The 12,521-nt window shown below is 39.6% G+C and overlaps 1 protein-coding gene across 9 annotated transcripts in view; it reads left to right on the top strand.

Annotated features, from left to right (window-relative positions):
- SYBU (syntabulin) overlaps positions 1–12,521 on the top strand; it is a 44,098-nt gene that overhangs the window by 13,122 nt on the left and 18,455 nt on the right. For all 9 annotated transcript variants that reach the window (XM_015283016.4, XM_015283015.4, XM_025148137.3 and 6 more), the window contains one exon: positions 237–434. In XM_015283016.4, coding sequence (XP_015138502.1) covers positions 237–434 — 198 coding nt within the window. The remainder of the gene's footprint in view (positions 1–236; positions 435–12,521) is intronic.

Genomic DNA, 12,521 nt, shown 5'->3' with positions numbered 1-12,521 from the left:
TAGCCCCTGATTTTACCTTTGTTAGACATATGAAGCAAGCCCTCACCATTTTAGTCCACCATAAGTCATTGGAAACTTAATCACAAATGGGAGAAAACAGTAGGTACTTGCCAGGTTTCAGAGACAAATTTAGATGTGTCCTGTAAGACTGTAAGTAGCCTACATATATATATATATTCTGTTAACTTCCTGTACTTCCTTCTTAGAAATTTTGATGTTTTCCCTTTTCTCTTCAGATGACACTGGCTGTCCTAGTAGCCAGTCAGTATCTCCAGTTAAGACTCCTTCTGATGCTGGACACAGTCCAATCAGTTTTTGCACCGGTAGTGATGGAGACTTCTCCAGGAAAAAGTTCAATGCAGGAACAATGAGTGAAGGAAACTCTCAGCTGGCTCGATACAAGAAGGAGACAAAGACAATCCTTGTAAAGCCCGGTGAGTATAACATAGTTCCTTTCATTTAAGTAATTACACTCTCTAATTGACAGTTACATCTACAGGTATCCAGATGCTTTGTATTGTGCTGCCTGTGATACAGCTAATGTTGATAGTAAATAAAAAAGATAATTGGGTTATTTCTATGGAACCACCTGCAAGGTTTGAAAACACTACCAGTATTAGCTTTTTCATGGAAATGTAATTAATTGATGTCTTCACTTTCTTTTATGAGGCTTGCTGGTGATGTCAAATAACAACTGAAATGTATTTTATCCTATTTCATGGTAATTGCACACATAGTTCACTGGTCAAGGATAAATTAATCTTACTATCAAAACAACAAATTATAGTCCTCTAATGTTGTTAGATTGATGGTTAGACCCTGCCTAAAGTTTATGCCATCAGGCTGCGATGGCTCTCGGGATACAGCTTGTCAAATCAAGACAGGATAATGGGTAGAGTGCATGTGGGAGTTATGCATTTCTAACTCCATGGTGCATTGTCTGAATGAAGAGCTTGTCTCCCATTGCCTCAAGCTAATGGGCCACCTTGGACCACCAATTAAATCAGCACCTGCTTGTCACACATCCAAGACTAAATGTCCTGGTGTGTCATGGGCTGCTGTAATTTTAATGAGTAGATATAAAATGTATTTGTGAATCACATACAGACAGCTCTTGATTGCAGATTGTCAGGATATTTCTGCCTTTAGCTCTTGATTACAAATGGCCAGGAGATTTTCACTGTTATTTAATTAATCTCAGAGACAGGGTGTTTTGACTCTGTGCAGAGCCAGCTGCAGAACTGACATGGTTTATGAGCTCAGATACCTCATGGCTGTATTGTTTCCAGAGTTATTTTGCTTCTAGAAGCATTTTAGACATTTTCATGTGGAGTCATCTCAGATTTTCCAGGACTGTATTTCTGAGATCAGAAATAGCAGAGAATCAGTTGCAAAAACTCTTCACTGGCTTGGTCTTTGAAAGGGCTGATTAAGTCTGACTTACCTCTATCCTTACAAAGTTCCTCAAATCATTTCATAGCTCCTGTATTACTTGTGTGCTGTCAGGCTCTCATTAGTCTGCATAATGACGCTAGATTATATGTATTTTTTAAGATTTGTTTCTTATTTCATTGAAATCAAGGAATTTGATGCAGGTAGAATGTAGAGAATATTGTAAACATCAGTCAAATCTGCAAACGTGGCTCTCAAAACCATTCTGTATATGCTTGCAGACGTAGCTTAAGAAAATGTGTATAAAGAATTTTTAAAGTTTATTCTACTGAAGAGTACTCTACACATGGAAGAGTTACGCACGTGTTTCAATAAATGACTTCATTGTTTTCAATTATTACACTTAAACAATAATGGTAATTTAATAGACTTTGCCATTAGTAATCAGAAGTAGCCTTCATTTTGCTTGATGGGCAGAGGAAAAGGATCTGGGGGAGTTAGTGGACAGTCAGCTGAACATGAGCCTGCAGTGTGTCCAGGTGGCTAAGAATGCCAGTGGCATCCTGGCTTGTATCAGAAATAGTGTAGCCAGCAGGAGTATGGAAGTGATCATCCCTCTATGCTTGGACCTTGTGGGGCTGCATCTCAAGTGCTGTGCTCAACTTTGGGCTCCTTACTGCAAGAAAGACATTGAGGCCCTGAGGCATGTCTGGAGAAGGGCAACAATGCTGATGAGGGGACTGGAGCCCAAGTCTTGTGAAGAGTGGCTGAAGGAACTGGGATTGTTTAGTCTGGAGAAGAGGAGGCTCAGGAGAGACTGTATCGCTATCTACAACTCCCAGAAGGGAGGTTGTAGTGAGGTGGGGTTTGGCCTCTTCTCCCAGGTGAGTAGCAACAGGACAAGAGATGATCGCCTTAAGTTGCAACAGGGGAGGTTTGGGTAGGATTTTAGGATAAGTGCCCAGGGATGTGGTGGAGTCAACATTCCTGGAGGTTTTTAAGAAAAGGATAGGTGTGGCACTGAGTGATATGAACTAGAGTGGTCACAGGCATGGGTTGATGATTGGACTAAATGATCTTAGTGGTCTTTCCAACACTAATGATTATATGATTCTATGATTTCAGACCTTTCAACTGATTTAGTCTAGGTGTTCAAAAATATTTACTTTTTAGACAGTTTCTTTCCAATATAAGGCTTATCATAGGAGCAAAGAATTGTCTACGTTGGAGAAGACCTTCAAGATCATGAAGTCCAAACATCAGTGTGACCTACTAAGCCCTATCACTAAACTATATCCCTTAGTGCCACTTCCACGTCTCTTAAATACCTCTAGGGATGAGGAGTACATCACTTCCCTGGGCAAACTGTTTCAATGCTTGACCGCTCTGTCCATAAATAAATTCTTCCTAATGTCCAGTCTAAACCTGCCCTGGTGCAGCTTGAGGGCATTTCCTTGCATCCCTATCACTTGTCACCTGAGAAAAGAGACCAACACTCTCCTTGCTAAAATCTTTTTTCAGGCACTTGTAGAGAGCAAGGAGGTCTCTCCTCTCAGCCTTCTCTTTTAGAGACCAACCACAATTCCCTCAGCCACTCCTCGTAAGTCTTGTTTTCTACTGCTTTCTCCAGCTTTATTGCTCTTCTCTGCACACATATTCATATTTGCCTGTACCTCCTCCCTCACTACATTTTTTGAGTTACCTGAGCAGTTTCAGTTAAATTTTTGAAAGAGTAGAAACATCAGTAAGGTTGTTCAAATGTCAGTTGAAAGGCTAAAAGGGCAAAACAAAAGCAATCTGAGTAGAGTTTTAATACACTTTAGGTGAAAAAATAGTCAATAAAAAGGATTCAAAATCAACTTGTTTCATTAGTGTACTGCTTATGAGACTGCTTTTAGTGTTATTTTTTGGCAAAACAGACATATTGACATCTTCATCCATTCATTTGTAGCTTTAACTTGTTATCTTTGTAACTTCCTCTTAATGTGGCGTGTTCGTATAGGCAGAGTAGGCATCAGTACCTCTGTGCTGATTAACCTGTAAGTTTGGAAACTGATCTCTAGAGCTCCGGATTGTTGCTCCTGGGATCCATCAAAACTTCAGGCAGGAAGTGGTTCCCATTGCTGTCTCTTGGTTTCAAGTGGATCCAGTCCATTCCCTGTGACTTTTTTGTGCATGAATTTCTGGTGACTTGGGAAGATACAGCCTTTGTACAAAGAGAAGGCATTGTCTTGTAGCAAAACCTTCAGGGGGTAACAGGGGAATAGTAGAAAGGAAATGGATGTGGGGGGAGAGTAACAGCAGTATATCCTTGTCATACATAACCTAGTTCTATATACAGCTGGATCCCTCAGATTTCAGTGCAAAAAGAGTTGTGCATAATATCTTTATCTCTACCATGAGTCCTTTCTGATTTATGAAGGTAATCTCTACACAGTTATTTATCTGGAATGCCTTGTGATGGTGACTACATAGCAGTTGACTACATAGCAGGAGACAGATGTAAGATACAAAAATCCAGTCTACCTATAACTTTTATGGACTGTGTCCTGTGCTACACTTTTTGTGTGAGTACTTCAGTGTACACCTTCAAAATGCATATCGTTTTGCAGAAAATTTATTGGTTTCCAGGGTTGTCTTCTTGGAACATGCTGAATTTCAGAAGTAACACTCACACAAATATTTAGATAATTCAGGAAATGTCAGAGTGGGATAGCACTGTGAATGAACCCTTGGGACTTTTTTAGGCTGTTCCCAAGCTCCAGTGCTTTTATTTTATGCTATCAATGTCACTTACTCTCTCTTTTCTACACTTCAAATTATGAAATATGACATAGGTTTCTTTTCTCTAACGGCCCAAGACATTGTTATATGAATCTAAGTCATACTCTGTTCTTGAAGTATTGTCAAACAAGATTTGGATGTCCTTCATAATTTATGTTGTTTGCATAATGAACCATACTTAATCCTGGAATGCATTATCACTACATCTTGCTAAGCTTTGAAAGATTTGTAAGCATAAAAATGTTATGCATTTGTTGATAATAGTTGATAATGTTTTTATTGTGCATTAAAATCTAAACCACAGCAGCATTATAGGTGAATTTAGCTTAAAATCTGTGGCTGTTTCCCAGGAAAGAATGGAGAAGACAGTTACATTAGGGAAGATACATATAATCCTCTCCAGGATTGAGTTGGAAGACTTTTAATTTCAAGATTGTAGAAGTCTTTCTCTCTTGGGGGTGTGCTTCATTTTTGCAATAATAAAAGCAACAGAAAATGCACTACAGGAAATGGCTCTGCAATAAGACTCAATAAGCTTAATTAACACTAGTCCTAATTCTGTGTCGTGATATTGTGCTGAATCCTACAGCTTCTGTAACTAAACAAACAGGAGCATAAACATTTCTAAGTATTCACCGTCTTGTGCTGCTTCTTCTTTGGAGGATCCATCCTGAATTCCCACACCTCATGTCTAGATCTTGTTAAGAATAGTGGAACTATTTTGCTTTGACAGTCTTTCTCATCTCATTTTTTTGCCTTCTGTAAGAATGCTTGGTGCAAGGGTTCAAAATCTAGTCCTGCGAGTTGGAAAGTCACAGTAAACTAACAAAAATATATGGATAAAGAAAGGAATCTTGAGCAAGAGTTGTGTCACTAACTTTTTTAAGTCTTGTATGTTTAAAATAACACAAAACCATACTTTCATTTCAATGTCCATGAGCATCATAACTTGAGAATATATTCAGCATTTTTGGCAAAAGTTCTGATCATTGCCTTCTTACCTCTGATGCTGTGGGCAGCCTTGGTCCAGCTTACTGAATGAGCTATGGTTGGAGTTGTCTCTGAGAGCCCATTGAGTTACTGAAGTTTAAATTATTAAGACTTATAAAGCATTAAGATTTTCCCATCTTTGTCCCTTTTGAAACTTTATAGGTCCCTTCCAACCCAAACCATTCTATGATTCTGTGATGTATGCATAACTGCATGAAAGGGTCCTAGGTGAGCAGCAGTTAGGGTCAGCTCCCAAGTCTTATAAAGGCTGGCTGTTCATCATTCACAGCTCGTTTCAGCAGCAAGCTACAAAAATTTATTCTCTTTCACTGTTGGTAATCTATTGTTGGCTCTGGCTAAACTGGTAGCACTTTGGGTTAGAATGCAGGTATTGAAACTTTGTTCTGTTTAAATTAATGAGGGAGTCTCAGAGGCTTCTACCACTCAGAACACCTACCTTCATTAGACAGTAGACACTGAGCACAAATTAAGAAATGTGGAATTCCATCTGAACACAAGGAAACACTTTTTTTCCTGTGATGCTGATCAGATGCGGTACAGGGTGCCCTGAGATACTGTGTGGTGGCTATTCATGAAGATGTTCAAAACTCAGCAGGACGCAGTCCTGGGCAGCCTGTTCCAGCTAAACATGAGTGGGGCAGATAGGTCTCGAGTGCTGGATCTTCAGAGGTCTCTTCAAACCCCAGTGACTCTGTGAGTCTGTGTTGTTCGGAGGGTTTTTTTTTCCTTTAAACAGTTCATTGCACAGATCTGTTGCTAAGTACTTGCAAGGCACAGCTTGTGCTTTTCCTGCACTATATTTAATTTCTGTGTACTGCCGTTTTACTTACAATAAGTTCATAGACATAAAAGAATACATAAAGTAATTCTGACAGTCAGTATTCAATTCAAAGTTATTTAACTTTGAACCATTAGAAGTAACACTGTATTCAGCATGTATTTCCATTATGATCTTTTCTGCGTCTTCCTGGTACATTTGTCAAGTCACAAAGAAATGAGCCTTTGGGCAGGATGTCTCAGTCTGAGTGGATTAATCTTAGAGGGTGTTAGAACTATTAGGATTTTTAGAAGGGGCAGGTGGAGCAGGCTGTATTGGCCATAAGTTGGTCATGAGTGCTGAGTAGGTGCAGATGCTTCTTTATTTGACATTAGAGCTGATCGCAGTTAACATAAAGGAGAAACAAAAATAGGACTCATAGCGTTTGGAGACATTACAGTTAGATCTAAATAACTTAAACAGATGAAACAGGAAATGCAAGTCTAGCTGTTAAAGCATCATGCTCTTCCTGCTGATCTTTTTGTGATGTTTGGTGTGTGAGCATTAGATTCCCAGTACACTAAATGTCCAGGAACTTACGCTTGGGGACATTCTGTGCAAGCACAGGCTAGTGAGAAGTTAATCTGGTATAGTAAAATTAACAGATAAGTTTATCTATATTGGTGCTCTACTTCCATATCTATATGTATTCTAAAAGCAGAGTCACTTCTGCTGTTTTAAAAACAAAACTGAAAAGGTCTGATTTGCTTATATTGCTAAGATCTGGCTGTATGATTTTACAGATCTTTTGTCAGCCCTCTTGCTCACTTCAATGTAATAAGATAGGAATAATAGTAATAATCCAATACAATATATGTGCTTCATCTTTAAAACAGATTAGTTGGTGCATGAGTTCACTGAGAGGTTTTTCTTAGAGGCAGTTCTGGAAATAAGCTTCATCCTGAAGAACTCCACCTTCATGATTGCAGAAGGGTTTAATGATAGGACTTTTCCTGTGTTTCATCTTGGGAGGAATAAAAAAATATTAGAAAAGCATGTTTTACTGATGCATTTATCCAACAACATCTTATATGCATGGGCTTTGTTCATTCTCAGTGCTGAACTTCTGTAAGCAGTGGGAAAATAATAGAACTGTTGTCCCTGTTGTTCAGGAACAAAGGTACAGAATACAAAAACAGATTTACAGAATGTGCTAACTGGAATAGATCCTGTGTCATGCAAAGAGATTCATTGTTCTGAGTTTGCTTTCACTTCCATGTTGAGAGTGGCCTCACTATAATTTCTTTCTGATAATAACTTTCTGGAGCATCTTTCCTGTGACCATAAGTTGTCCATATACTAGTTTCTTTTCTTTCTTCATAAAGTGTTTTATTTAATAACAAAAAATCACTTGGTGTGGCTGTGCTGATTTATAAGCGTAAAACATAAATTCTCTAGAGTGTGCAGAAGCGAGAAGAAGAAAAGCAAAAGCTCAGCTTCCCTGAGTAAGTTAAACCTCATGAGGATAACTTTAACTTGAGCATGAGATTTTTAAGCAGCTCAATATTTGGCAAAGAACCAATACACAGTGGTCAATTACTTGTGCTTCTGGAGGGCTTTTCATGTGCTTTGTAAAACATCACCTTGGCAATAAAATGGAGGAAGCTTATGTCATCTTTCTCAGAAGAGTGTGTGTGCTTTGACTGCATTGCTTTTGTGCATGTCTGAGAGTAGACGGTGCAACCACTCTCACATTCAGATCTAATGGTACGCAACATTTATTTGCTATAGAATTTTAATTTCACCCTTTCCAGTTTTTCTATTTCTATTCAGTATTTTCTATTTCTATTCAGTATTTCATCATGTTATTTGGGACAATAAAGTTCTTAAAATCTTTTGTAATGTAGAGTCTAACAGAAACAGTTGTGGTGGATTTTGGCCATAGTCCTTTTTCTCATTTACTTCGGCTTTTCTTTAGTCTCCTAGCATCTCATGGTGGGCCTACACGAGGTAGCTACTGCTGATTTTTAAAATAAAAGCATTTCCAGATAATCATTCTGTATGCACAGAGCCCTTCTGCATATTTTACTGATGGGATCCACTTTAATTTCATGTCTGTTGCTATGGAGCTGTGTAGATTTGCTTACTTGACCTGCTAGCACAGGGAGTTATTAAAGACTCTGTCTCCATGGATACAACAGGACCTAAGCAGACTTCACAGGAAGATTAAAATACACATCTCTGCCTTCAAAAGCCAAATGCCACGTTCTGGTTCAAGCCTGCACTATCCTGATGTCTCGTATCCTAGAGCTAAGCAAGGAGAGGTATCCGCCTGCCAAGATTTTGTGTGTGGTAGCCGTGGGTGCAGTAGGGTCTTCATCACCTGTCCCTGCCTGCTTCAGAACTGTCACCACTATGTTTTTGGAATGGTCTTTCAGTTGAAGCAACAGATCAGATCCCATGGGGATGGGAGATCCTGTTGGAGCTCCTCTGTCTTGCATAAATCTCTGAACATTTGTGATTCAGAAAAGGGGAGATTTCAATTCTTGCATCTCCTTTGGTTACTTTTAGAAGGTCAGGGCTGTAGATGGGGACTGAGTCTCTGATCCAGTGCCTGGGCCAGTTGAATATAGGAAATGAAACAGCTGTAAGAGCTGAATCTGTCATTTGCTCTTCTTCCGGTGGTTATAGAAGTTGTTTTGGATGTGAGGGAGATGAATTCATGATCTTGAGCCACATTGGTTAGAATGATGGACTGTAATTTATCTGACCTCAGTTCTATATCTGTATTGTAGCTTGTAATCATCTTTGCATGCCCAGGTTGACTAAGGTCCTCTTTAGTGATAAAGAAGATATAATCCATAGAATCAATGAATCTAGTGTGCAGTCTTTGTGGTCAAATACAAGTACTTACTTTAGGATAAGATAAATAGTACTTTAAACTCACTGATTGTACTAACTCTTCATTGACTAAAAATGGGACGTAGGTTGGCTCAGACAAAGGTGACTACGTTAGAGGTATTTTCGTCAAATTAATCCCACCCACGTCTCCTCTGTTCTAAATGAGATCTCTGTCAACTCTGCCGTTAGTTCTTATTGGAACTGAGTACAATCCTTCTTAACTCTCCTGTCTCTCTCTTTTTTTCTTTCTTTTTTCTTTTTTTTTTTTTTTTTCAAACAGTAGGGAAAGTCAGTCATAGGCATTTAGCTGCAGAAAATTATTAGTGACCGAGATCACACTTGGAAGCTAATGGCTACTCAGTGTAGGTCGCTAATTCCAATTAGATGCATCCACTCTTTGGTTCATCCCTTCAAGGCTTAGGCACCCTCTGTCCTATTTCTGATGACCACTGCCTCAGGTCTCTAGCATCATTCAGGAAGATTCTGTATCTCATTTTGCACTGCAAATTTCATTTGTCAGCAGAAGTGAAGCATTTTTAGGACATGGGCTAACTAAATTACACTGAAGTGAAAAAAGTGCCCTATAACATCTGATAGATAATACTGGAATATAATCAGAGTATACTCTTGAGCAAAAAGGATAACTGTTACCATATCACTGTCATTTTTAGTTTGCAACTATATATAGATTAGATGTATAGTTTTGATTTAAACAAATGTACTTGTGTTGGCATGATAAACAAGTTCAAATAGTATTTCTTTTAAATGAGAATAAGCAAAGTAGTAGCTAGATAGAGTGTTTTGACTTTAAAATATTTCATATTTTTCAACCTAAATCTACACGTTCCAATTTAAGTGACCGAGAAAAACAGTTCTTTAGTTCTGCATTACAAATTTTATGATCTTCCTCTTCTAAAAACATCATTTAGATGTTACTTAGGAGAGATGAGTAGTTGTGTCACGGACTTTTAAGATGTGTATCTCTCATTGTTCAGAAGATACTCAGGTTCTACCAAGAACCCAGGTGCAATGGTGAAAATATAGTATCTGAGAAAGAAGAGGTATCCCATCAGAAGAAGAAATGGCAAGTAAAGGCCAGCTCTAGGCTGATGTCACAGACCACCAGCAATTAGGGGTACTGGGCACAAATCTTTTCACAATTAGATAGTTCACAGAATTGCTGGGTTTGGAAGGGACCTCTGGAGATCCATCTAGTCCAACCCTCCTGCTAAAGCAAGTTCCCTAGAACAAGTCACACAGGAAAGCGTGCAGGCAGATTTTGAGTATCTCCAGAGGAGGAGACTCCACAACCTTCTGGGCAGCCAGTTCCAGTACCCTGTCACCCTCAAAGTAAAGAAGTTTTTCCCTCGTGTACATAAGAAACTTCCTGTGTTCCTTTTGTGCCCATTTGCTCCTTGTCTTGGCTCTGGGCATGACTTAAAAGATCCTGTCTCCATCCACTTGACACCCAGTCTTTAAATATTGCTGAGATCCCCCCTAGTTCTTCTCCAGGCTAAACAAACTGGACTTTATCTAGAAGTTCCCTTGTCTTTTTTGAACTGAGGAGTTCAGAAGTGGACAAAAGAGGCCTCACCAGAACAGAAGAGAGGAGGAGGATCACCTCCCTCGACCTGCTGGCCATGTTATTTTTAATGCACTCCAGGACACCATTTACTTTCTTGGCCACACAGACACAGTGATGGCCGACCTGTTGTCCACCAGGACACCCGCCTCCTTCTCTGCAGAGCTCCTCTTCAGCAGATCTGCCCCTAATCTGTACTGGTGTGTCGGTTCTCGCAGATCTGTATCGTCAGCAAACTTACTGAGGATACACTCTATCCCTTCATCCAGGACATTGATGAAGATGTTAAACAAGACTGGACCTCATACCAATCCCTGGGGAACGCCAGTAGCTACTGGCCTCCAACCAGACTGCGCTACTAAGTTACATCCTTTCTAACAGAAGGAAAAAAAAAAAAGACTGGAGAATCCTTTACTTGGTTGAGTGAAGGGAGAAGAAACTTTAGAGTTGTTTGTGCCTCTTCGGAACAATGGACTTGAGTACATAAAAGAAGAGGACCGTCACACCAGGCTGCAAGGAAAGGTGAGGGGCTGTACAGGCTTTTCCCAGGAAAGCTGTTCTACTTTGGATAATTTAGTAACTATTTTATTGGGAATTTGAAGCTGAGTTCCCAGCAGGCAAGCCATAACTCCTTTCTCTCTCTCTGGCCCATTAATTATCCCAGTATCACTCTAGATTTAGCTAAAGTGGGGCATCCACCTTCAAAAGGAGATTCTCCCTCCAGCATACCCTGCAGGCTGGCTCTTGAAGTTGCTGTCTGTCCGTGGAAGGTCTGGGCTGCTGGATATATGAAGACCTGTGCCAGTTGATCCATCTTTTAGCCCCAGATGCCTTTTGATAGAGTTACAGGTCTTGGTACATGCTTCTGTGTCTGGAAACGGTGTCTGAGTTCTTAGCATAGAATTAGAAATTCATGGAAGATGGCTGTAGCTGTAACCTTTAATTGAGCAGGTTTTTTCACTCTTCTGCTAATCCATAATGGAGTATGGACTGAAAGAAAAGACATACTAATGCTACATATGCTGAACACTCTAAAGTATTTCTTTTAAAGAAGTATGTATGAGGTCAAGCTTGAACATGATGTGCAATTAGTGTATTTACTGCAGCAAATTTTCTACTCCTGGCTGTTTACTGTGGCTTTCAGCCTGCTTCACCTCCATAGAATGAAATACTATGCATATGAAAGAAGTCATTATAAATCTTCCCTTAGGAGATGTCTTTTTCATGCTCTGCTTTTAAATTACAATCAGTATTATTGATGTCAGTGTTTAGAATAGCTTTCTAATTCCTCAGTTATACTAGAAGTATTCTGAGTATACTCCAGCTAAATTTTGCTATGCACAGCTCCCACAAACCATCAGTTTTTATTTCAAGTCACATGCATCACAGCCTGAATTCTATGTTGCTGCTACCTTGTTTTCTTTACAGTTTTCCAGCTGTATTTGTCCTCCCTTCATAAACACTGTTGCCAGTATTTCGTTTTATCTTTGAGTATACAAATTGCATTTCCTTAATCTCCCTTCATAAACAGTGCCCTATAATCCTATTATCACTATTGTTGACCTTCTTTGGAATTCCTCCAGGTTATTAATGCCTTTATAATGAGAATCCTGGGATTTAAACTGTTTTCTGAGTGATGTTTATTCAAAAATTGATAGATTATTTCCCTTTTCATTTTCCTTTACATTCACTATTTCTTTTCTGTCTGACATCTTATTATGTTGAAAGTGGAGCTATGCAAATAACTTTCATCACTGAAACCTTGTGGGATGATTCCCACAACCAGAATGTGGCTGTTGATGGCTGCAAGCTGTTCAGAGGGGACAGGAGATGGGGGAGGGGAGGAGGCATTGCCCTTTACATCAAGGGAGGAATAGATTGTGAAGAGCTGTCCCTGAAGAAGGGCCACGAGCAGATCAAAAGCCTATGGGTGAGAGTTAGAGACTGAGGCAACAAAGGAAGCCCTGTGGTTGGTCTCTACTTCAGGCCATCTGGTCAAGCGGAGTCTGTGGATAAAGCCTTCTTCCTCCAACTATAGGAGGCGTCATGTTTGCTGGCTCTCGTCCTGTTGGGGGACTTCTTTTTACTGCTGGA

This window comes from Gallus gallus, chromosome 2 (assembly GCF_016699485.2).
Source record: "Gallus gallus isolate bGalGal1 chromosome 2, bGalGal1.mat.broiler.GRCg7b, whole genome shotgun sequence".
Lineage (NCBI taxonomy): Eukaryota > Metazoa > Chordata > Aves > Galliformes > Phasianidae > Gallus > Gallus gallus.
This window is presented reverse-complemented; position numbering and strand designations above follow the sequence as displayed.